The sequence below is a fragment of the Vanellus vanellus genome (assembly GCF_965231255.1).
Source record: "Vanellus vanellus genome assembly, chromosome: 17".
In the NCBI taxonomy this organism is placed as follows: domain Eukaryota; kingdom Metazoa; phylum Chordata; class Aves; order Charadriiformes; family Charadriidae; genus Vanellus; species Vanellus vanellus.
Genome location: NC_138922.1, coordinates 7,266,099 through 7,291,819, shown reverse-complemented (window position 1 = coordinate 7,291,819; position 25,721 = coordinate 7,266,099). Strand labels below are relative to the sequence as shown.

The 25,721-nt window shown below is 44.5% G+C and overlaps 2 protein-coding genes across 4 annotated transcripts in view; one reads left to right on the top strand and one right to left on the bottom strand.

Annotated features, from left to right (window-relative positions):
• Nucleotides 1-1,620: 1,620 nt before the first annotated feature.
• The window catches only part of RECQL5 (RecQ like helicase 5), a gene marked incomplete at its 5' end in the record, with an annotated part of 38,638 nt that continues 14,537 nt past the window's right edge, over nt 1,621-25,721 (bottom strand). The window contains 12 exons of one of the 2 annotated variants that reach the window (XM_082492133.1): nt 1,621-2,829; nt 2,933-3,005; nt 3,501-3,752; nt 4,623-4,701; nt 4,914-5,587; nt 6,053-6,193; nt 6,642-6,735; nt 7,239-7,315; nt 7,461-7,519; nt 8,303-8,339; nt 8,846-8,945; nt 10,404-10,631. In XM_082492133.1, the coding sequence (XP_082348259.1) occupies nt 2,708-2,829; nt 2,933-3,005; nt 3,501-3,752; nt 4,623-4,701; nt 4,914-5,587; nt 6,053-6,193; nt 6,642-6,735; nt 7,239-7,315; nt 7,461-7,519; nt 8,303-8,339; nt 8,846-8,945; nt 10,404-10,631 (1,936 nt within the window). In that variant the 3' untranslated portion in view covers nt 1,621-2,707. The remainder of the gene's footprint in view (nt 2,830-2,932; nt 3,006-3,500; nt 3,753-4,622; nt 4,702-4,913; nt 5,588-6,052; nt 6,194-6,641; nt 6,736-7,238; nt 7,316-7,460; nt 7,520-8,302; nt 8,340-8,845; nt 8,946-10,403; nt 10,632-25,721) is intronic. The other variant, XM_082492134.1, reaches the window with a different exon arrangement.
• On the top strand, nt 14,260-24,474 carry SMIM5 (small integral membrane protein 5; the record flags this gene model as incomplete). Of its 2 annotated transcripts, none has more annotated exons than XR_014269797.1 (4): nt 14,260-14,397; nt 20,437-20,560; nt 20,983-21,128; nt 22,760-22,785. XR_014269797.1 is itself a non-coding variant. In XM_082492136.1 (4 exons), the coding sequence occupies exons 3-4, from the start codon at nt 22,787-22,789 to the stop codon at nt 24,472-24,474; spliced, it is 249 nt and encodes an 82-aa protein (XP_082348262.1). In that variant the 5' UTR covers nt 14,260-14,397; nt 20,437-20,560; nt 22,760-22,786. The 2 variants fall into 2 exon arrangements, 1 of the variants encoding a protein (XP_082348262.1); XM_082492136.1 differs by lacking the exon at nt 20,983-21,128 and adding an exon at nt 24,353-24,474 and having other exon boundaries at nt 22,760-22,913.

The following is a 25,721-nucleotide window of genomic DNA, read 5'->3' as shown; positions in this document are numbered from 1 at the left end:
TCCACACCATTGCTTTTTCATAGCCTGTTCCAACACAGAGCAGGGGAACAGATGCAAGCAATTGCCTTCAAGCTACGTAGTGTGGAACCATTGTTTTCTTTTTTTTTGAGTTAATTAACATGAGCAAAGACTGATGCTTGCTAGAGATTTGTGTATCACAATGCACAGCTGAGGCTATGAAATGATTGCACTGGTTGCTGGAGTTTCCATAGGCCAGCTTTTTCTCTGTATTGATATGCAAGAGGCCCTATAGCAGGATTTGTGAACCCGGAACTTGTAGAAAGCATCTTAATTGCAAAGCAGATCAGTGTTAAGACACAATTAACACATATGCTGGGGCACAGATTGAGCTGCAATGGTAAGGAAGTTTATTGTTAATTAATTTCTTACTCACATAATTACATGCATATGTTTCCCTCTACAATAAGGAAGTCAGGCATGTCCATGCAGCTGTCCTACTTAAATAATGGCTCCATGCCCATGGAGAAAGCATATTCGAATGGAACTTGTATTACATTAGAGGAGAGCATCCTGGGTTGTACAAAAATTCTTAATTTATTTTTATTGCTACAGCTATCCTACTGAACTGAAAAGTATCTGCACTTTAGGAGATTGCAATAAAATAATCACGTAGAGATATTTTGAAGACACTGGTTTACATCTAACACAGGAAGATTGGCCTGCAGGTAACTGGCAACGCTTGAGGAAAAGGTTGTCACTGTTGGCTGAGAATGGGATAGATCTGAGGGTGCTCAATGCAAGCCATGCTGCACAGCTACCTTCTTGCTGGAGAGCTGATGCCAGGAGTAACTACAGCATCTTCCCCATCAGGAACTTCCCTTCAAGTGCTGCTCAATGGGGCCTCTCAGGTCTTAGCTGAAGTGTGTTTCACCCTCCCCCTTCTGCAGTGCTACTGCAAGGCTTGGTAAAGCACCACAGCAACATGAAAGAAAGAAATAGAAGATATCTGAAGGTTAACTTATCGTTATTCCCCTTCTGTTTCTCTGAGCTTTTGCTGCCTTTACATATAAGCACAACTCATCTGGTTAGAAGCGCCCCACATTGTGATAAAGCACTTTGTCACACAACCCCATGCCTTAACCAGCCCTTTCCGGAGCCCCCTGATTTACAAAATAAACAAAGCATTTCTGAGAAGTTCACCCAGGCAGCAGCTGAACTCTATAGGCACTGAACTCCGGAGAGACAGTAACCCCACTTAACTGGCTGATGAAACAGGATTTCTAATGGGAAGGTAAAATAGAAGCCAGCAGGCAACAGCTGAAAAATACTTCTCTTGTGTAAAAGGCTTCTTGTAAAACCTTTTGTCCTCCAGTGAGCAGAGCATCCTGAAGATGAAAATGACTTTTGAGTTAAACGTTTCCAGGTTCTCTTTCTGGTTCTAGCTGGAGAAGTCCTGCAGCTGTAAGGTGTCTGCTGGCACATGCTTCCCATCCATCCCATCCCAGGCTTGTATTTATTAGCTGTCTGTTCAGATAAGAAATGAGCTTTCATGTCTACGTTCACAGCAATGGAGTCTTAATGTATCTTAGACCAGGTTAATTAGTAAGAAAAAGCTTTCAGGAAGAGTCCACAGCAGCTATAACATTGTTTTATTGCCAATTCCACACATACTCTTCAATACATTTAAAAAAAATACATCTGTTGAATACAATGATCCAAAAGCCTGTTTGATGGCCTCCCAGCCTGCAGTGTCCTCTAGCAGCGGTAGTGCCTGAGGCCACCAGCCTCCATAAGCATGGAACAAACGCAGAACCCAACAACAACCCAACAGAAAGGACTTGTGCCAGGGAATCAGGTTATTTCAAGCTCACTGATACCCTAAGGTTCAGGTCCTTATATAAATATAGCAGCAGAGGCACCACAGTGTCAATTTGAGGGCCACAGCAGTACCCTAACCAGTTGTAATGCAGCACTGCCCTCTGTATTGCAGACTGTGGGTGAGGCACAGGGAGCAAATATGGCTTTAGGGGTTACAAGTAGATGCTGGAAAAGTGTTGGCAACCTCAGTGCTACTATTGGAGAGGTTAATATTGAAAAAGCATCACTGTTTAAGTTAAAGGGCAGGCAGAACTAGACAAAGTTAAAAAAAAGTTAAGATTAAAAGAAAAAGAATCCAAGTTTCTCCACCTTCAGAAAGTAGGCATTGCCTGCATGGTAAAAACAAAAGGCTCCCCTCCTGCCCTTCAAGGGAAAACATTCCATCCAGGAACTCAGCGTCAAGTTCATCATTGGCAGCCCTGAGCAAAGCATGTGAACTTGTAGCATAAGGCTTCTACTGGTAACACTGAAATAAGCACTAAGAGATGGGGGAGCGAGGGGAGGAGCCATCTAGGAAGCAAGATGCTATCCCAAAGCAGGGTCCCAGTTGGAAAGTCTGAGCCCTTCCCAGACTGCTGCAAGGAGCAGAGGTTGGACACTGCAGAACAGCTGAGGCAGCAGACCCCAACGTACACAGCAGACACAGACTTCACGCCTCTTGGCAAGAGGTACTAGAGGGCTTCAGCGCCCCAGTTATTGGAGAAACTCTCTGTAAGCTCGCAGAAACTGGTTCCTGGAAGGGCGTGTCACTAAGGGCAGAAGTGAGCAAAAATGCAGTGGGAAAGAATTAAGCTCACTTCTGCAATTTCATGAAACCCTCCACGGCTGAGTTCTTCAAGATCCCCTGGTTCCCGACATGATGCAAGGATCAGCTCTCCAAGGTCTGCAGCTCCTGCCAGTCTGCTTCGCTCTCACACCTGACCCTTGTTTTGAAAAACTCCTTGATGAGTCTCTGGGCTTCCTCCTTCACTGCAAGAGAGGAAACACCACCTTTGAGATGATCCTTAAGACATCTGCCCCCTCTAAAGACATCAATCCATTTAGCATCAAAAGAACCCAAGATTCTTGGCGCTTTCCTCAGCTGCCAACTCACCAGTCTTGGGAGCAGGGTTCTGCTCTTCAGCCAGTAAGTGAGACAGGTGCCGAGCAAAGCCCTTAAACAGATCCTGCAGAATTGAGGAAGATAAAGAGCAGAAAGCAGACATCGGTTACCTCACCAGACTGTTTCCATGATTTTCTTGCCCTTAGCACTGGCTGGCTCTAGCACAAACCATTCATAGATTTAGACTACAGGAGTGTTGCAAACCTGCAAATGCTCTGCAGTGCATGCACACACATGCTGCCTTGCAGCATCAAGTAAACTACACCAAAACGGAACCTGTTGCCACTCCACAGGTGGGAGTTCTTAAAAGCGTGCCAGTTTAGTGTGAAAACATGAACAATCATGAACAAGTGTGGAATCAACATGATACCACTCTAAATCACACACAAACCCTTTCTTGGGAGAGGTGAGTTGCTGCACCTAGTCACTAAAATAGCACATGCCAAGATGTGACTTGGAAATGAAATGTGGTATCCAGATCATCTTCCCCTTCTTAGAGCCCCAGATCCCTAGGGAGATGCAGTCTCCTTCTGCTAGAGAGTCTTGAGCTGTGCCCTACCTTGGAAGCAAATTTGCCACCCTTGTAGAACGGGGTCAAATATTTGACAACGATGTCTGCTGTTTCTTTGAGGGACATGCCTTTGGTCTCTGGCTCTACAGTCTTGCTGGTTCCTTCTTTATCACACTGTGATAAGTTTGGATCAAAAGTCACTTTCTTCTTTGTTGGACAAACACTTTTGCTTTCTGGCTGGGACAGAATAGAAGATTTTGCCGCTGTCCGTAGCCGCTTTGTTGCACGACTTTCCATATCCTGAAGACGGGACAGAAGAAAACCAAAACCACCAACTCCTGTGGCAGCATTACACTTCCAAGCAGCCACTGCCTTCTGAGAACATGAATCTTTTCAGCATCCTGCAGGGTGCCCCTACAGTGAATACCATGCAGGAATCTATGTAACCCATTTTGCTGTGCAGACATAATACACCGTTCCCCACACAAAGGGACTTTGAGAAAAACCCTTTAAGACTACCACATTTAGAATTACCCTATGCTGTTACTAGGGCAGCTAATTGCTAGACCCCATCCGATACAGGAAAAAATGTCAGAAAAAGATTTTCCCAGGATGTCTGCTGAGAATACACCACTCAGGAAGAATCAACTACTTCAGTAGTGCCACACTGCTGCTCCATTTGAAAGAGCAAGGAGAAAACAGTTACCAGGCAGTCCTAGATGACAAATGCAGAACCAGAGAGCGAATGGCAAGGAAGGCTGTAAGCACAGCTCACTTCTGCATGGTCCTGCGGTTGTTCCCTTGACTTGAGAAAGCAGCTTGCTAATTATAGTTAGTTACAGATCTAGAGGGGGTGGAGGTACTCATTCCAGGCAAGTCATCAGCAAAGGGTACAGTCACATGTGTTGCAGAGAAAAGGAAACAAAGCAGAGTGGAGGGGAAGCTTTCCACTGCGGTCTGAGTTGCTGGCACTGCCCCAGTGGGCAGTAGGAGGACACCAGGAGTGCAATGCAACTATGGTTCTCCGCTCTGCTGCAATTGCAGGTGGGCCCTCCCCAGATAAATAACACTATCAGGTTAAGTCCCAACCAGGAGCATTGCTCCCAGAGAGAAACTTGCCACAAGATGAGCAGAACAAATAAAGAAAATTAGCATCCATTAAAGTCTTACCTCATCTGATCCTGGTCGCTTCCCACAGTCACCTTCCCCAACAACAGTTAACTCAGTTTCTGAGACATTTTCAGCAACACTAGCAGGAAGAGTGGAGAGAAGGCAAATTTTAATCATTCCACAGTGAAGATATTACTACATTCACTGTTGGTGGCCATAAGACTCAACATGGTAAAGCAAGAGTCTACCTCACCAGCCAAGAAATCTAATACAGGTTCCCAGTTTTCAGAACAAGGGGCTCTGCAGCTCGTTAATGGGGCAACACAGGGAGCAGAGAGGTAGAACTTTTACCTGGATTTTACATCAATTTCTTCCTGAAGGAGTTCAGATTCAGCAGCCTGCTGGATCTTAAAATACTCCTCTCTGTCTGTCAGAATTAATTCTGTCTCTCCCAGTTCTTCATTCTCTGCCTTGGATTGTCCATTCGCATCTTCTCCAGAGACGTCTTTGTTTTCCTGAGGTATTGGTTTCTCCTGACACATGCTTTGAGAAGAAACGTGAGGTAGTGTGCTTGCAGAACAGCCATCTTCTTTTGCTGAGCTGCAACTTTTGGTTTTAGACCCACCTTTCGGGAGGGAGAAGAATTTGGAAATATCCTGTGATTCTTTTTTAGCTGCTTCTGCGAGCATTTGCTGCTTCTTGCTAGGTTTGGACTTCTTAGTAGGGCTATCCTGAAGGGCAGCTTTTGTGTCTGGACTGGGTAGCTGTCTCTTCTTTTCAGGAAGGACTACTTCTACCCCAGTACTCTCACACATTGCTTGGGTTACTATTTCTTTCTTATGGAGAACAGGCTTTCTGGTGTCCAGTTCCAGACTGCGGTTGCTGTTGTCTTGCCCATTTCGGCAATCTACTGCTTTTTTGACAGGCTTTGCATCGCTCTCTCCCTGAATCTTCAGCAGTTCTGAAGCTGTCTGGAACAAGCTGGATTTCTTTGGAAATCCTGCTCCCACACGCTTGGGTTTGAACTAGGGAGAAAGGAAGAAGAAGAAATTTTGGATGTGAGAGCATTAAGGAAGCCTTGGGTGCAGAACCCTGAAAGGAGCTAAGTTTCTGTATACAATACACCAGTGTGTACAGCCATAAGCTGTGGGAGGCTCTGAAACTGACTCATCATCACAACCATCAACTGAGACATCAGGGAAATGGATTAGGTTAAAGTCACAGCCCCACAGTAACGAAACACACAGCATCCTTGTTTAGAGCAAGATGAGAAAAACATTTGATGTATGGCCAGCACAAAAATTCTATTCACTCATAGGAACGAGCAATACTAATTGATCTCACTCCAAAACCAAAAGACAGCTAGGGAAAGCAATTCCAATAGAAATATACAGCTATGGCCACACAAAGGACCTAAAATAAAATGATGAAATGCAGACAGACAAATCACACCATTCCCTCCTTGTACTATCCTATCTGTACTCACTCACCGAGTAAACCTGGGATGCAGGGAGGAAGTCCTCTTCTGCTGGAGACCCACATTTTGCTTCTAAGCTGCTTTTGCCACCAGTTCCGGACCCAAAGACAGAGAACAGCTCTCCCTGTTTCGAGGCTTTGTTGATTTCTGCTACCTGAAAAGAGAACAGGAATATTCTCTAATGGCCAGAAATCTTTATGCATTCCTGCCTCTGTACACACTAAAAGCCATAGTGGCAAAACATATGTCTCCTCTGGATAGACACCTATCTCAGAACAGAAACATCTTTCAAGAGATTTATTGCAACCAGCTAACCTAAACCAAGGCTTCTCTATTGCTAGCAAGAATCTGAGGAACTCCCCATTCCCTTTATTGCTAGACCTAGAGGATATTTGGATAAGCTTGCACTACTATGTAGGTTTCCAAGCAAACTAACGTGACTCTGGGCCCTGCTGGAAACAAAACCAAGAAGAAAGATTTGGAAGACATCCAAGGCAAAGCAGAGCTTCTCCTTCATCTTTCCCACACAAACTCTACCCTATTTCCCCTCGAGCTGAGGCCACGGCGCATTCAAGGGAAGAACAGCAGATGTATGGCCCTACCTTCTTTAGCACAGTTGCCTTGTATGAATTTGCCATTTTACTAGTTCGGAAAGCTTCATACTCCAGCTCCACAGCACAGGCATGAGGGTCTGACCTGTAACACAGGCTGGGGTGATTTACACAGGCTGGGTGATTTCTAGCAAGACACACTTCTATATCTGCAAAGGGAACACTAACACATAAGCATCTCCCAGAAAGTACAAAATTCACTCCCTCTGGTGCAAGAATAAGTGATAACTTCCAATTAAGTCCTAATGGATGCAGAGGTGAATTGCTGGAGAATGGAAAGGGTGGTGAAACTAAGTTTTAAATCAAAGTCCTCTTGTCCCATTGCTCAGTTTGAGAGGTACACTATCCCCATCTTGTGGGACAGAGAAGAATTGCGACTCCTAGACTCAAGCTGATTTAGCAGACTGATACAGGAATCCTCGTACCTGATCCTGAACATCACTACAAGAAGGATGCTGTTAAGTGAAACTACATCCTTGGACCAAATAACTTAAAAAGGCATTCCCTGAGAGTGGTAATGTTACTCAGGGAACAACAGGCCTTGTTTTAAGGTACTCAATACGCTATTCCTTTTCTCTCATCTCATACCCTTTTCCTCCTGCTGCTGGATCCTTTTGATTGGTGCTCAAAGCTTCTTCCAGCATCTTCAAGCAGTGTTCCCGTCCCTAGAAAACATGGGATACTCAAGACATGCTCTACAGAGGTCATACTGCCCCTCAGACTTCCATCCCTGATGAAGTCAGAACAGGGCAGGCAGAATCTTTGTCCTTTGCCAGTCAACAAGACTGAATGCTAATCAGCCTTTCTTACCTTCACTGTGAGCTTAGAGATTCTCCTGCTGCAGGCATCCTTCAAGGGGCAGTCTGCACCTACCATAGAAGAGACATTTGGAAAAGGTGTCATAGCAGGGCTGGGGCTGATGAAGAACATCTCAACTGGCACTGGGAGGGTGCCAGTCCAGTACTGCTTGGCATGCTCCTCCCTGTATAGTCATCCCAAGGACCACTGCAGTCACCCTTTTTACCTGGAGAAGCCACAAAGCCCAAAAGAATAGACAGAAGCCAAAGTGAGCTTTTCTCTCTAGATGAGAACATCTACTTTGTTAGTTTATGACTAACAGCTTTCCAAAACCTCCGCATCTCAGGAAACTCTTTTTCAAGGAATCCCAGCTCTTAAGAAACACAACCTTTTTCCCCTCCTTGCAATACCAACCAAAAATAAAAAAGCTGAGTAGATTAACATGAACTACCAGGTATTCTTTTACAATAGCATAAGAACTATGGTACTAGACAGAGCCCTAAGTAGCACAGTTACAAATGGCAAAGTTTTTTCAGCAGTTTCCTTATAGCCCAATTGAATAATGCTGCATAACCACTGCAGAAATATCCTACAAAGTCAGGTTAGACAGAGTTTTCCTTCTCTCTTGCCTATTTGGAAAAGTTGTTCAGAAAGATGCATTCCATATCTTCACCTCAACCAAAGCTAAGCTCTGATCCATCTCCTCCAGCCAAGCTTTCACGGCCAAAAGCCTAATCTCCGTGCCTAGGCATTAATACCTCCAGTGTTGGTGCTATATAAATTACACGCAGCTGCAAAATGCAATACTTCCTTCTCCCAAAGAAATCCTACTATAAATCAAAGAAGATATTTACTTGGAGGAACAAAATCTTCCTTTTCTGGTTCTTTGCCCTGAAAGAAAACAAAGATCAGTCAAACATTTCCATTCCTGCAACAAACATACAGGTCTAGAAGCACAAAAGACACATTTTATACCCCTGCTCCAGGGAAAATTAATACTGAAGTTATAAAAGTACTGAAAAAGCAGCAAAATGGGGGAAACAAGACAAACAATGAGAATCAAAGCCAAAAGTTCACCTTTGCTATAGGAATATGCAAGAGATGCTGAACTGGGAAATCTGTTTTTACTAATATCAGACATATTAAAGACAACAGGATCCAGTGCAGAGAAATCAGTAAAGGAATAAACTGTGTTACTTTATATTATGGGACTGACCCAGAATATGGAGGACACAGCAAAAGCAGAGGTACAAAAAGTAAAAAAAACAAAACAAAACAAAACAAGCAACAGCAAGATGCAGTAATTTACTTTCATTAGTGCCAGGAAACCTTTATGTCTGTAAGACAAGCTCACAGCAAACAATCTGTGAATCTCTTACAAAGGGATATCAACTCACTTTGCGCAGACTCATCTGCTTTTTGTAGAAGTTGTTCCACTCCCGCTTCCGACTCTCTTCATTGGCTTCATCCCCATTCCCACTGCTTTCTTCATCATACCTGGATAAGGCAGGAAAACAACAGGAACAAACATTTCTGTAGCTGCAGTATTAACTGGGGGACAGGCTTTGGAGAGCCTAGGTCATCCCAGTATTTACAAAAGATGATGTATTTCACAGCCTTTCTGGATGAGTCTTAGCTACCATCCCTCAACCTGGACAGCAGTGAGCATCCTCCAAAAATTTGAGCAGTAGCATGAACTAGTAGCACATAACTAGTGCTCTGAGAATGGAGGGCTCCATTTCAGAAGCTCTGCCAGCTTCTCCCCTGGAGTTGAGGAGTCACTGCCTTGTGTCGTGTACCCCATCTGTCAGTCGTTACAGCCCTTGGAGCAGAGATGGCAGAAAGGGCAAAGCATCCATTCCTCAGCCTCAGTTGTTCACAGGCTATTGTATTAAATGAAATCCCCATCACTAATAAACTGTAATGCAGCAGGTGATTCTTGCCAGATGTAGCCCAAGAGTTTCCTGCCTTCCACAGCTGTCACAGCCAAAACTTACAGGTATCACAAATCAGAGCTTTGAGGCTGTTGGCTACTACAACTTCCAAGACAAAGCTACAACCAAGTCGTGGAGAGGTTCAATAAATCAAGTGGTGAACAGTGTGCTGTACAACAGCATTGGCTATGGCTTCTCAGGTCCCGAGAGCAAACATGGGCTTAGGTCACAAGTACACCAGTTTCCTCCAGCTCAGCTGGACTTGCCTGAAGAACAAAGCTACCAGTCTCAGGCTGTCTAAGGCAAAGCAGAGGGCTACGCCAGCCGACAGCGCTGCACATCCTGGCAGAGCTTCAACGGCAGTGCAGGCGGTGAAACTTGCATCCTGGCAGCGCTGCACAATTGCTGCAACTCAGCCAGAGAACAAGGAGGAAGAGAAGTTGTCATCTCCACATGCTTTTTACAGAATTAATTATGTTTCCCACTACACATCCTCATTTTGCTGTCGACCTGACAGGGAAACACTAAAATTTAGCAATCTGCAGAAGCAGCTGATACTGGCACTCCATTATATTCTCTGTGATGACTAAGTCCTGTCAGTGGCCCCCCCGGCCTGCTGGCCCACAGACAGCCGTACTAAGTCAGGAATGAACTCTGGATCATGTCATACTTTGCTGTCACGTTGGTCTCAATTTAAACATTTTTGATCCTTGTGACTGTGAACGGGCTGAGCCCACTTTGCTTTCAAAAAATTTCAGGCTAGTTTCTTGAACCAATTACATTCTGCAGGGCAATTCTTAGGTCAGTCAAAACAGCTTTTGACTCTCTGGGACATGAATGTGATCAAGGCTGCCAAAGTGTGTGGAAAATGAATTCCAGCTCCTGCTGCCAGGAAGTTACAGGAAAATACCACCACACAGAAACATGTGCTGAAAATAGGAGTGGCTGGGCCTGCAGCTGGGAGATGCTCTCTTCTCTCTGATAGCTTCTATGAGCTGAGTTTGAGCTACCAAGTACAGACCTGCTAAAACCTCTGCAGCCTCTTCTCCCGCCTTCATACAGCTCTGGATCATAGCTATCCCAGGAGGAACCTGTGGGCCCAATACAGGTTTTGCTCCAGCTGTTGCTGCAGCGCTCCAGTGACTCCAGTTGTCTTTTCACTGCCGCTGGGTTCTTGCAGTAATCACAGCACTTGTTACAAGGTGGGGTGACATCGCCAAAGTACTTTGCTATGGCTGCATGGCGACATCTAGGAAATAAAAGAAAAATTATCTGGTAATTATTTTTATTGACAAGAACTCCACCCTCCAAACGCAAGGTGTCTTTTGATAAAGATTTGAATCTTTTTTTTTTTTATCCAGTGAATGCCTATTTCAGCAGGAATCACAGGGATTAAACCCTGGAGCAGAACTGGGGTTCTGTTTCTGGCACTCTGCCTCCACTTCTCCACATGTGAAACAAACAGTGGTGTCAATCTCTTCTGCTAAATGCTTTCAGATCGCCGAGATCTGCAAAAGGCATGGTGGATGAAATATGCAGTTATTAATTCTGCATCGTTGGCCAAATATATTCCATGTCCAATCAGAATGGCTCTAGGATAAATACATAAAGAGGTCCCATTGATCCCCACATCTCAGAGTTCAGAGTATGTCTGTATATTTCACACTGGAGAGTTCCTGATTTTGTTGTTTGTAGTTTGAAGGTGAAGAAATCTACATTTGAAGAAACAGGAATGTAAATTAAGTCCCAGAAATAGAGTCCAGACTGAGGTCACAAGGGAGCACTATTCAGATAATACAGCCTGGGTCTCGATCCGCTAACATGCTTCAGATCGGGTAGACTCCTACATCCATGAAAACCAGTCCATTTGCTCATACAGTATTGCACAACCAGTTCTACCAGCCTTCGCAAACTAGCCATGTGAAGATGATTAGATTCTTCCAGGAATCTTCAAAAGTTTTCTGGGAGACGTCAGTGGTTTTGGGTATGTAAAAGAGAGTTTGGTGACAGAAATATGTTCATTAGCAATACAGGCAGGAAGTAATTTCTCTTCTAGAACACTCCCTAACCTAAACCAGTGAAGACACTAATTTTGGTAGATAAAGAAGAACCAGGCAGTTACTTTTTTTTTTTTTCCTTTTTTTTCATTTTCTAAGAAAGTGGTGAGAATCTAAAGGAAGTTTTCAAAACTTGGGTTTCACAGCTGAGGTGGCCAGTTGTCTTAATCAAAATGCTGATACTAGATACACAGAAACACTTACTTCATCAGGCATTTAGAGATCAAATCCTGCAGCCAAGCAGCAACAGGAGTTATTTTAGAAGAGAATTATTTTACTGCAAGGAAGAAGAAAGTGGAGACATTTCTTGTCTACCAAGGAGCGCCCTAGTTGGCTTACCAACTTCATCTGCAAAAAGTGGGTCACAGAGGGGAAAAGTTAAGAGAGTGAGCACTTCATTTATTCTTATCATAACCCCCTTTAAGGTATGCCTAAATTTGCCCGAGATCTAACAAACGCGGTTTGCTTCCTGACTCGTGTGTATATACGTGTATGTGTCTGAGGGGAACAAAACTGTGTCTACCAAAGCATCACAAACCAACCCTGCAAGGCGGTTTGGCTCACTCGTTCCCACGGCCTGGCAGGTTAATTTACCAAGCAGGAGAGCGAGTGAAGCACCAAAGCAGCAGGTTACAGACTACAGTCACCAGAGTAATGAAATGTGTGTGCTGAAGCGTGAAGGACCTGGTGCTGCTCAGGTAAGGAGGGCTGCAAGAGGGTGACGTTGCACTGCACGATCTAGGGCACTGAAAGCCTAGAGAGGGCTACTACAAAGCTGGCTTTATATCCCCCTGCAGAGCTGCACTGACTCACTCTCCTCTTGCACTCAAAGAGCTCCTTTCACATGGCGGGGAAGGGTGGGGGGACCGGGATAGGGAAGCACATTCGATCCCCTTGTCCTGCCTTTCCAAAAGAACTACTGGTGCTGCCTGTCCTGCCAATGCGACGTGACTATAGAAATGTCAGCGAGCTGCAAGTCAGCTTTTTGTTTCCCCAAAAGAAAACAGGCAGGCATTCTCATTAGTCCATGTCTCTTTCTCTCACATGCACTGCTCTGTATTAGAGTTAACTGAGGCATACAGTAATGGTCAAGCCCTCTCCTCACTTCCACAGCCTACTCACCAGGCTTATGCTGGGGAGGGACATCCACGGACACCTCTGTCCCCTAATGCAAACAAGAGAGAGGCCCCAGGGAGGGCTGTGGTGGAAGCAGAGATCAGCTCTGAAGTCACTGGAATTTAGAGAGGTTCTAGTTTCTAACCCGTCAGAGCTTGTAAAGCCAAGCCCTTTCCATCCAGCCTCCTGTAGCTCCCTGTATCTTCCTGCAGAATTAACCAAATTGGGGCCACAGCCCCACTTTAGCCAGTGGTGCTCATGAGTTGGGTCAGAATGGAAATTCAGTTGCAGAACTAAGATTGCAGTCCTATAATTAGAGTCAAAAGGCTAAAACCAGAGTTACCAGTAGGGATGCTGGGGGGAACTGCTGGATTAATGCTTAACTGAACACAAGAGGTCCTGAAACATAGTTTGTTATGCATTAACATGTGGAGGGAAAACTTCAAGTCACATGAGCACCTGACTAATGCCCATAAGATGGAGAGAAGATTTACATAAATTAATAGCAGTTTGTATTATTATACATGTCCTCAAATTATTTCATCTTTTAAATATGCAACTGTATTATTTTCCTCCCCCACCCTTCAACAGGAGTATGTGTAAGCTGACTGCTGGTCTTTAAAAATCCTTATTTAATTTGAGGCATCCCACCGTGGTTTTACATCATGGGACAGGATGAAAAGCAAATAACAATCAGGTTTATTAACATGTTTTTGTCTGTGGCAAATTTCTGGAAAGCGCTAAACTGACCACACTATGCCTTTGTTTGGTACTCCTTGCTTTTGTACACCAGGTAAAACAGGAGCCCTATTCCTGCAATTAATAGAAAAAGATGAACTGTCAAAGAATAAAACTCACATATCCCAAAAGAAGCTCTGCGTCTCCCAAAATATACCAGAAAAAAGCATTTCCTCATATGAGCCAAAGAAGGGTACACAGCCTCATCAGAAGAAAAACCCAGCAAGTCTTGGAATAAAGCCAAGAGATGAAAGGATTAAAAAGACAAAAATCATATAAGGACAAATTATCTATGTAGGTGCCAGTTCCTGAACAAAAGCCATTTAATGAGCTTTATCAAAGAAGAGCAAATTATGAGGTTGATGAGGAATTACAATTTTGCACCTGTCTGAAGGACTGCACGCTTTGTAACACCACCTGAACTTCAACAGCCCTCTGAGACAAGACAGTGGGTGTCAGCTGTCCCCAGTATACAAGAAGCAAAACCCACGGCATCAAGAGAGCAAATGACTTGGCCAAGGGCATGGAGCAACTTCACCACCCCGGCACCCCGCTGCCCGCCAGCGGCAGACTGTGCTGCACCATCACTGCCATTTCTTGCTCTGCCCCTTCAAAGAACACAAGAGAAAAAGCTCCTTCCCGCGGGAGTCAGAAGGAAACTGGGCAGCATAAAGAGAAGTTAATTCCTTTAACACACACCCAAGCTATCACAAGGAGAGAATCAATTCAAGTCCCACTCCAGAAAAAGCTGTAATTAAAAGGAAAAAAAGAAAAGACCTTGCTAGGAGGAGATGCACAGGGGAAGCGAGCAACAAGTGCTGGCGCTTGGGCGCTCCGGGGAGTTTGCACCAGCGGCTGGCTCAGCTTGCGGTGGCTCCTCTCGCCGCCCGCCCTCCCTCTCTGGCACACATGTAACACGAAACTTCGTATCTCCAGGACGACCAATAACAAAAAAAGGCAGGGACAACAGCTGGCTGTCAGCGGCGGAGCAGAGAGCAGCCGAGCGAGGAGCGAGACACAAGCCAGGATGAGGGGAGAGATGACGTGAAAGTTTAAGAAGACAGAAGGAAAAACAAGAGGAGAAGAGTTCGCGGCGCGGCTGGGGTAAGGCTGAGCTATTGCTGGTGTTCGGTCAACCGTAGCACCTTAACATTCAGCTAGTTAGCAAGTAGCTGGAGCTTTTGTAGCTCTCTCTGTATGGTGAACTGCAGAATCAGCCGTTAAGCAGAGCTTGCTAGCCTGGATTTGTTTGCAAGGGACACCCAGGAGCAAAGGTGGCGAGAGAAAAGCTTTTAATAGGATTGCAGCAAGCTGTGCTGCAGCCGTACCGCTAACAAACGGATTCAGCCTGCAGTCTTGCATTGCTTCGCCAGTCAAAGCAGGAGTATGCAACTTCTTTGTTGGTTAGAAAGGCTGTATGCTCATTTTTCTGTTGCTGTTACGGAATGTGACCTTAGCTGATAAGCAGGTCTAGCACAGGGCATTCTCCACAGTCATGACTTGATAGACTAATACTGTGTGGACAAGAGAGCTGGTCGGCTCCTCTGCACAAGTACTGTATGTGCTGTTCGCGCGTAGCTGCCAGCACAGGCAAGCGCGTGTGAAACCAAGTGGGTACCAGCCACAGCATTTCTCCAGAGCTCCTCCCAGCTGGAGCTAAGTTTTATCCCCCAAATCCTGAGGCAAACAGAGAGCTTGAAAACAAACCCTGGTCAGGGAACTAGCACACTGTGCAAGTTAAGCATCTGTGTCCAATAGAAATAAATGGAAAAATTTTACACAGCTTCTAACAAGAACATTTTTTAAAAAACCAGCTAGTGTATCAGGCACAGATGCTGGTTTCAAAACAGCATGAGAAACCACTGCTCTGAGGAAACGCATACATACACGTTCTATGGTTTACAGTACCAAGACCGTCAGGTCTGAATGCAGCAGGAAGGGAAGGCAAGGGATCCTCCAAATACACGAAATTGCCCACTGTAGGCCTTGGTGTCCCACAACCTTTACTCCCACCTCCATTTGCTGCTGGGTGGGGGAAGGCAGCTGGCAAGGAGACTGACCATATAAGCCCCCGTTTTCTGCCATCCAAAGCTGATTACTCTGGAAGCTCTTGCAGCTCCTAGCGCTGAGCCCTTGCCTCTTCCAAGAGGCACAGGGGCAGTCAGGTACCTACAAACAGGTAGGGAGTGAAGCAGAAAGCCAATTCTCACCGAAAGATGTCTTCCTGATCCTACACATGCCTGTAGGGAGGAATGTTAAGGATCAGGTATTTCCACTTCTCTCCATTCCCATTAATGTGGAAGAGAGGGCAGGTCTTTGTGACCTGCTGTTGTACAAACACCGAATTGGAACTGCCTGTGCAAGAAGATCTAGTAGTTAAGACCCACACGCCTCCAGTCTAACCCTAAGTTCAAAGGGGATGGAGGGAAGTTTCCACCCTGCTAATGAAGGGTCTCTGTAGGTTGTTTGTTGCTGTTAAGTTGGGTTTCTCAAAGTACGGGAAAAACAGTTTAGGACAAAAAAAAAAAAAAGAAAAAGGGAGGAGCGAGGACAGAAGGGCAGGGGAGAGGAGGGAGGGAAGGAAACACGCCAAGTTTTCCTCGCCAAAAGAAAATCTTAACGGGTTTGGCTGGGGGCTTGTCCAGCCGCAGCCGTGTTGTACATATACGAAGGGGGGGAAATAAGCAATATGAAACACATGTCTGGATAAAAGAAGCAGGACATGGCTTGTGTTACAGCTGTCACAGTGCACGGGCCTCAGCCTGACTGCAATGCAAAAGCGGTTATGGGAGTGGAGGTAGAAAATAAACCAAGTTTGATAGAGCAGATCCTTTCTGTAACACAGCCCCTGACCCATCCAGCCTGCAGGGGCCAGTGAGCAGACAGCAGGACGCTGCACACTGGGTGGCAGGGACTGTAAGTGACCGCAAGAGAGCTGAGGGGGGAAGAGTAGCACGCACCCCTCGCCTCCACGCAGGCTCTCACCGCTACAGCAACCACAGCTGATACAGTTCAAAACAGCTTCTTCTGAGGAAGCAGCTGTTGTAGCCTTCAGTTTTGAGTTCCTACAGCCAAGTGGTATCTTTACTAGGATTAGACCAACACATTTCAAAAAACTCAAAAATGCATGTCAGTTCTGAGACCTGTAGGTCTGAGACCAGTCAAGGACAGAACACAGAGGTGGCTGAAAGAAGAGGGAGAAGGTGTTTCCAGCACTCTCAGGGGGCTCCAGCTGCCTTACCTCAAACACCAAACTACTGACAGACCCCAGTATGTTTGTGAAGTAACTATTTACAAGGCTTTCTCAGGCACACAGCTACCTCGGTCAGCTTCCTGGGAAATGGTTATTTTGCTGATACGAGAATAGACTTTGAGGCTAGATTCAAGCATCAGCAACCCTAAAAAAAGTTCTCTTGTAGAAGAGCTACAGGTTTATTTTTAAAACTGACCTTTTCCTTTCACTGGATGGTTCTGTTCTTTGGTTTCCCCACTTCTTCAAAATGGGACTAGTAGTGAGGAATTATCTCGTGGGGTTTTGTGGACTTGTTTGTGGGATGGACTGGAGAAAACTAGCATGTTCTGTAGAGGTGTAGAGACTATCAGCTCAGTGCCCCAATGGGTATCTTGGCTTCTCAAACTGCTATTGGATGGAATTCAGTAGCTTTTTATATTAACCTAATATTAGGTTGTAAGGGAGGGAAGGAACATTTACGGTGCTGCCTCAAAACCAATCCCCAAATAGTGGGTGGTGGAGATGACAGGGTATTCCAGCCAAATGGCTACCCAGTCAGGGCAGCTTTGTAATATGAAAGAATGTGTGGTCTTCTTTTCCAGACCAGCTAACAAAGTCAAAGCTTTTCTCCCATGACATTGGGCTGCAATTTACCAGTTTGGGTGTGTGCTGTTAAAAAGCTGAATTCTCTTGATACTGGAAACTATTTTCATCTGCTTGGGAATGAATTATAGGTCTGTCTGGCTCCGTTCACTCCTGTTTTAGAAAAAAAGGGCTTGTCTGTTGAACTATAGTTAACATTCACATGGCTGGTTAACTACAGTCATGGCAGCAAACATTGCATTAACAATGATGAGGGAAAACCATGCACTGATAATACAACTACATTTCTATAGCCCTTTTCATCTCAGAAGTACATTACAAACTTAGAACAATAAACAATTGTACAGGAATTATTACATGTTCTGCCAAAATGCATCTGAACTGTAACACCACCTAGCAGCCCAGCACTGTTTTAGGACAGGAAGCATTGCAAACCTTATCCGTACGAAATCAGAAGCACGTTTCAGGAACCAAGAACAAAGCTGGTAGGCTTAGAAACTGGCCAAGCCTTCATGTTCTTAAGAAAGTGGCCAAATTACAGTCAGAGTTTATTTTGAAGTTTTAGATGAGAATAAAAAGCATCCCCTCCCCTTCAGCTGCTCAGCACTCTCCGACCATGAGACTGGGATTACATTCTAAGATTTCCTAACAAATAAGCTACCACAATACATACAGGCTTTCCATCCCTGTATTGGTCCAATTTCATCCAACTTTCTTGGCTTGCCTGAGTGAAAACAACACAAAGTATTTGCTTCTCCGCAGCCACAGGCTTGGGAAAAAGACAACGTTGCAATGAGAACGGTGCCCTGGCATTCTGCTTGCTTGGGGCACATCAGAGAGATCCTACTTTGTAAAGTCTCTGGCGCACTGCTGATCAGGGTAATGGGCACAGCAAAGGATATCGAACTCACCTTCACTGGGACTTGCAGCATTAGAACTAGAGGCATCGGCAGCTTCAGGGCACCACCAACAGATTCCTCCCTCCAAAGCTTCGTCTCCATTTTTTGATTACTGTAGCAACAAAGCCATGCAAGCAAAGATTCTCAGAGGGAGCAGACTAAAACCAATGGATCCGTAGGTCATGTCAAGTGACATACACCCCGTGGAGCATGACTGGGTAAGGAGCAACCAAGAGCAGAAGCCATGCTTTCATCTACTTTCATTCTAAATGTGCTCAGTGCCTGAAGTGTACCAAGCAGTTAGGGAGCAAAGGCCATTTCATTTTGTAACTGCAACAAAACCAGGGACTTGCTGTCTTTCTGTGTAAAGATTTCAGAGCATTTTAGAGACTTGGATACACAACAACTAGCAAACAAACCTCTGACATTGATTACAAGTCTTGCCGCTTTGCAGAGGTGAAGTCACCCAACAGAGGGATGGGATGACTTGTCCAAAGTCACACAACCAGTGAGCATTGCTGGCAGGCCAGGAAGACTGCCTGCATTTACTAACTTCCAGTCCTGGGGCTAAACCACAAACTCAAATTTACGTTCTTTGCACTGAAATAAGCTGCTCAAACACCGCCAGGGTTATGACTAGACAAATGTCTCATTCCTCAGCAGTAAATTTAAGCTCATCCACTCCCTACAGTTCAACTTTTGACACACCTGTGTAGACACACAGGTAGGATACAGCTTTCCAAACCAAAGACAGACCAAAAAAAAAAGATCAATTTACATCAATTCCAAAATACTTATAGCAACTTGACTAGATTAAGGCAGACAGAGGGAAGTGGGACCCCACCTTACATAGTCATCCCAAAGCTCTTTCTTGCTTGACGCCTGGAAAGCTACCATGGACAGCCAGTTCACGGTACAAAGAAACCCCGACCAAGGCTTTTCTCTTGAATGTCTAGATTGAGGCCTTTTAATGGCTTTATTCTCAAAAGGGCTGAGCAGCCAATTTCTTTGAGTGCTTCAGTATGGCATAAGTCCATTAAAACAGTTCAGAAAGATAATCCCAGTGCTATTATGGCAATTTTCACAGCTTTATTCAGTGGGCACAGCAAGATGAATCTGCATTAAAAACAGGTATTAGCACTTTCTGGGAATCTAACTCTACAGAAGCTCTAAATGTAGGATACGCTTCTTTGGTTTTAAAGGGCCATCTAATCCTTGCAGCTGAGCAGCACTCCTGCAGACATCAAGCATCCCGCTGCATTATTACTGTGCTCTCTCTTTTCAGCCAAGGCTAACAACTCATGGCACATGGCAGATTTGGCCTTTTTTCCTCAAAAACAAATAAACCAAAATTAAAAGATTTGTTTTATTCCCTCCCCTGCCAGGCCTTGTAACATAGAGGAGGGCAGAAAGATTTGATTATCTAGTCCCACTGGCAACACCAGATAGATGAATTATTTTTCAAAGAACAGCCAGAAGAGGAAACAGCTGAAACCATGAATTTCAGGCTGCCACCCCAGCAGGAACTTCCAAACTGTCTGTCACAAGACATCAGCATTGTGTTCACTTTCTTTTCTACACGAGTTTCTCATCTTGACTCTCTTCACCCTGTTTTCACTTCATACAATCTCTAGCTACAGCTACGGAGCAAAAGGTCATGACAGTAGTCAGCCAACACGTTATGAAGACTAGGTTGCTCTGTAGTCATTCAGCATGTCTTCTGTAATAAGTTTCATCAACTTTTCTGCCAACAGCCGTGCCTCCTCTGCTCTGGAGGGTTCCGATCCTCAGTGGATGTCGTTCTGAGGAAGGACAATGAGCCATGAAAGATTCCCAATTGAGAAAAACACAATCAGAGAATTACGTTTGCTCCAAACCCCACAGAATCTGTGGGTATGAACTTGGGTGACTGTTCTAGGCTCTAGAACAGGACTCCAGTCTTAGGAAGTAAACAGTCAGTTAAGACCTACAGCTGTAAGTTTAAAATCTCTCAAGACTTGCCCATTTTAATAATGATCATTACAGTTACTGCTTCAATCAAATACCCTGCTTCACCTGGCCTTTACTACTGTTGGTGACTGGAAGCTTACTTGAACATAGTATAATGAAAAAAAAATTACAGTTCCACTTTGAAATTTTCAAGTAATGTCATCACTGTTGTGTTGTACATGAGGAAGATAAGGCAGATGCGTAAGACAACGTGTTTAAGTCACAGAGCACTAGCCTTACCCTTATGCTAATCTCAAGGGTAAGATCTCGGTTCTGCTGAAATCAATTGGAAAAAGATCACAATCAAAACTAGTCCTGACCAAGGACTTTACATCACAAGTAGAATGGAAGATACAAAAGTCCATGAATATAACTAGCTTTCTTAGGGGAGTGGGTTTTTTTTTGTTTGTTTGTTTTTAGGAACTGATTTATTCTTCACCCTTTGCTGCACTCCACAAGCAGAAATCCCAAAGCAGCAAGAGCTCCTGGAACCAGTGTGCAGTCAGCAGTGCAGCCGAGCAGAAAAACATTTGCTTCCTCACGGGTAGGTTGGAGACTGCACCACCAACATCAAACTTTGTCCCTGAATAAGTTCAAACCAATGTAAACCAGCAACATTCCTTGCAAGTTTATATTCTAAAACTCCTTCACTTAGCTCCTGATCAGGTACCATGGGGCAGAGGAATGTCCATTACTGAGACAACAAGCTCTTATCATTTTAGGCTTGGCACTTTGCTAATCCACGTGCAATTCTATAATCCTAATCAGTAATTTTACACTGTATACCCAAACTTCAGAAGCCTGGCTCTTATACTTGCTGCTTCTGGTGCAGCCCAAAGCATGGCACGAAAGGTTACAGCAGATTCCTTACTAGGAGAGCTTTTGGGCAGGCAGAAACACCTCCAAAGGGAATAAACATTTTCAGAATGTTAGAGCCAGAAATTAAAAAAAAAGTTTTTCTTCTAGAGCCAAGAGCAGAAAACACAAATCACTTCACCTCTGCCTGCACGGCCATCTCCTGGAATGGAAACAAAACTGGAAACATGCTGACACAGAATCCCGCAGCATTGTGCAAAGGATAAAGCAACCATTTCTGGAGGAGCTCACTTGGGGTATGGCAATCATCTGGAAAGAACTATTTAACCCTAGTCTCAAAAGTGACCTTTTCAGGTCAAAGGGCCACAGCTATGCCTCCCTGCTAAGTTGCACGGAGATCTGTCTGTAGATGTAGATTTTCCATCCACCCCCATCCCTAGGAAACCAGCTGGTTCCGATTTTTATTCCTTAGCTTGGATTTAAAAGAACAAAGAAAACCCTTTTTAAATTGCATAAACATACAAAATGTAATTTAACTTGGCACTGTAGTATTTAAGCCCAGCATGCAAAGAAACATCCAAGGTCTCTCTGTCCTCAGTGTGTTTAGAAAAACTGAACTCCAAGCATCCATTTGTTTTGAGTAACCAAACCAGATGTGCAGTAATGAACTAGCTGGCTTATTCTGGAAGTACTGTCTTGGTCACTTAGCTTTGTGTTATCACCAAGACTAGGATATTAAATTGCAATGTTCAAGTCCCATAAAACAGTGTTGACAATTACAACACACACAAGCTAGTGCATTCTGATATAATAATGACATAAGAATTACAATCCAAGTGTTGACCTGTCCAAAGGTTTGTTTTACGTGAAACTATGGATATTTCTCAACAATATCCTATTCCAGTTACTGACTGAAGCAAAATTTGAACCTCCATAGCTCTCATGGAAACTTGTTTATTGCAATGCCTTCCAAAATTTTGCTCATGGCGCAAAAGAACAGCAAATATTGGTGGCAAAACTGAGGCATCTAACTTTGTCTAAACTAGTATTTTCAGTAACAATACTTCCTGGTGAGCATTCTTTCTGAGAATAAAGAAGGTGTAAGATTACTGAGCAGGGCAGGAGGGATTAGGTCCACAAGGGAGGTATCTCCCCGACAGATCCAGGGGCTTTTCCTCCACTTATCACCAGCAGTGACGGGTGGACATCCTCTGTTCAATTCATACATTGGCCCACTAGAACAAACTGGTTTAAAAGAAAAAAAGCTACATTTAGCTTACCACATAAAACTTGCAGTCATCTGTAAGAACTTGAAAAGCATCAAGCTGTTCCCACTGAACATAGACTTTAGCTCTTAATATCACCATTAAATATCAACCAGTAAAACTGGTTGATAAAACATCATTAATGGTATTGATGTGAGGTGTTGAAGTGCGTGCCTTAGTTTTTGAAGGGCTTCAGCTGGAAGTGCAAGAAGGGGGTCTACTTTGTGTTACTCGGTAAAAAACAACTGAAAACTACTGGAGTTCAGCATTTGGAGTTCAAGTTGAGTTAGAATTGCATTTCTTTCTGGAAAGACAAGTTAGCACAACTGGAATAAAAAATAATTACTTTCATTGGGTGAAAGCCAAAGGCAGGCACTGTCCAGTTCTAACTCTAGGCCTGCTGAAATTAGTGTCCTTTTAGAAGAAACACCATTTCACCTTTGCTCAACAGTGCAGCTGACAAAAGCACCCTCAAAGCCAGATTTTGAAATTAAAACAGTGCCAAAACACGTAGACAATTAATAGTCCTCCACCTTAGCTACTGGGAACAAGGACTGAGACCAGACAAACTTGTTTTCCTTGTGATCACCAGCTCTATAAGAAGGCGGGCAGCTTCCTAACATTAGTCAGTGAAAAGGTTTATTCTCTATTTGGTTCTACAGCATAAAGCCTGGAGAAGTTGAGCCAGAATGTCTTCTGAAGGCTTTCTGAAGGAAATGCAAACCATTGGTGAGAAGTTTCTCCTTAAGCTCCAGAAACTGCCCAAGGCTGACCCAGTGGAGATTGTGTCCTTTTGTGTGGTTCTTCTGTTTATCGGTGAGTTTATTGGCAGAGGCAAAGGGGTGTCAGAATGTCTCTTCTCTTCTACAGGGGAAGCTTGCTCCACAGTCTTTGCTGGTGGGTTGGTGGTATTGGCAGTTGTTTTCCAGGCTGTGCTCTGAGGCCCAGTTTAATTTCTAGGTAATTTTTTAATACACATTGTGTATCTCTACATGCATGCAGAGCATGGTGGGCAACAGTATAGCTTTCCCCAAAGCTCTCATATTTAAGCATTGGTTTAAACGGCAGTATTTTAACCAACTCAGAGCTGCTGCGATGTTTTGATGCATAGGAGATTTGTTTATGACAAATGGTATTAGGGCATCTCACTGCCGCAGAAAACACTTAAAAGTCTGATACTCTGAGTGTCATTCCTGTGCTTAGTTCAGTGGAAGCCAGTATGCTTCAGATGAGGCTATTTATTCTCCTCTGGAAGTGGCAAGATCCCTCCTGCTGCTCTGTGTGGGGCTGGCATGGAAGGAATAACAAAGAGCTGCTTGATCAAGGGGGGTGAAGTTTGTTTAGACAATGGGAAAACAAGCAGGAAGGAAGGCAGGCCCTCCCCCTCAAAGAGGTACACTTTGCTTCCAGCCAAAAGGAAGGGTGTGTATCCAGCCTGGACACTCCTCCCTGGGCTGGAATTTAGAAAGACACACCTGCTGCTTTATTTTTTTCATACCTACAGCTGGTTCCCCACAGGTCCAGTAACTTGGCAGCCCAGCTCCAGACTTTTAAGGAACACATGCACACACACGTGCATGTTCACACTCTTACGTATTCTGCAGGATTAAACATGTCATCCTTTTTTATTCTAGATAAACTAACATCTCTCTCCCAACACCAACCATTATGCCTTATGTTGAATAATAGTAAGTTAGCTCACTACTTTATGAAACAAAACTCTGCGTTTGAAGCATCTATTTTTTCAAGCGAAATACAGAAGAAAGAGTAAAGCCAACCCAGTCATTAATATCTATCCTCATTAAAGGGTACACTGCACACACTCTTCAAAAATGCAACTGCCAGTTTGACTAACCAAATCCTCTCGAGTTGCTTCTGACACAACTATGGGGAGAGTTGGATCTCCATCCTTTCCAGGCACAACAGCACTACTTAGTTACTGCATGTCATCTCCAAAACAACAGCCCATTAGGCAGGTAAAGATATACCCCCATGTGGTTTGGTACATAGCTCTTCAGATCATGAAATATCCAGTAATGATTGTCCAGATTAAATGGATAACTAATACAAGGGAGCAGGAACTTAGGAGGAGGGAGGTGGGGATATAGGGGGAAAAAAAAAAAGTAATCAGCAAGAAACCAGGCTTTGTTCATTCTGCTGCTCACCACACAACTTGGAGGAGATGGAGGAGACAGGGTTACTCTGCAGTGATTGTGCCTATGTTATGAAGCAATATGCTTTGCTTCTCTTTCCAGCTACTGTTCTGCTGCTCATGATCATCGCCTGCAGTTGCTGCTGCTATAGCTGCTGTAGCTGCGACGGACGTCCTGACCACAGACGTAGGAAGATACAGGTCCGCCCAATTGCCCATTCATGAAGTGCAGTAAGAGGTGACACAGCCTACTATCAAGGACATAAATGGACATCATCATTCAGTCCTATGGGAGTGACTTTGTACAGTAGCTCACTGAAAATGGCAATAACAATATTAATTAATATGACTCAGAGGACCATAAATCACAGCATGGAATTCCTTCTTTCTGTGACAGCCACTGCTGGGCTCCATAGTGTGACCAGAAAGGTAATGCTACTTTACCATCACTGTCTCCCTCTTCTAGAGTGGGGCGGGGGTGCATGGACACATGCTGCTGAGAAAACAGATACGCTTTCCCAGTGAGAGCCCTGCAGCTGGGCCAGCCAAGGATTCCCTTTGTGAGCACAGAGCCACAGACCAAAGCAGAGAGCATGTACACTGCCACATGCTAGGCAGCGCCTACCCTCTTCACCAGAAGGATGGTGCTGGGCACCAGCAAAACCCACTGACATCACTGGGAGGTCCACATTCTCAGCGCATCTCAGATCAAGCTCAAACCTGCTCTCTCAAAAGCCACCTGCAACAGACACGTTTAGCTGAGAGGTCTGCTGAAAACAACAAATCGTGGACCTTCTGATCCAGGCACGACAGCTTGAGGCTCCGAGTACAGCTGGTAACAAATGCTCCCTGCTTTATTTCATCAGTGTTACAATGATGTGAAATTGCCAAAGAGAAAAATCAGATCATGTGCAATACCCTTTGTAAACAGAAAGATGAAGGCAAATGCAAAAAACTCACCAATGCTATGGCTTAATTTGGTCATTCTGCTGCTAAATGTGCTCCTTCTGCATGCCCCATGTGGTTCTGCTCTTCTGCTTATTGCAGGTGAATGGTTCTTACAGAGCATGGGAGTTACAGGAGCTGAACAAATCCCTGTCCTTACTTGAGGGACATGTATGCCTGACTCCCTGCACTGTGTACAGTTTATTTTACTGGACGTAAACATTATGCCTAAGGTATGTTTATTAGCATACACAAAGGCATTTCAGAGGAGTGACCTGCAGTATGGTAACCCTCACTTCAGGGTATACATGCAGCAGCTGACAGTGGGCATTGTGACAAAGCAGAGCCAGCAGAGCTGTATGGCTGAAGTTAACACGTGCAAATAAATCCCTTTTCCATGCTGCAGCCACTGTGTATGTTTGGTTTACACTTCAGTGAACTTCAGAAAGGGATTTATGTAAGTACAAGGCTATGGCGCAGGCCACGGCTTTCATAACCGGGACAGCTAAACAAAAGACCATCATACT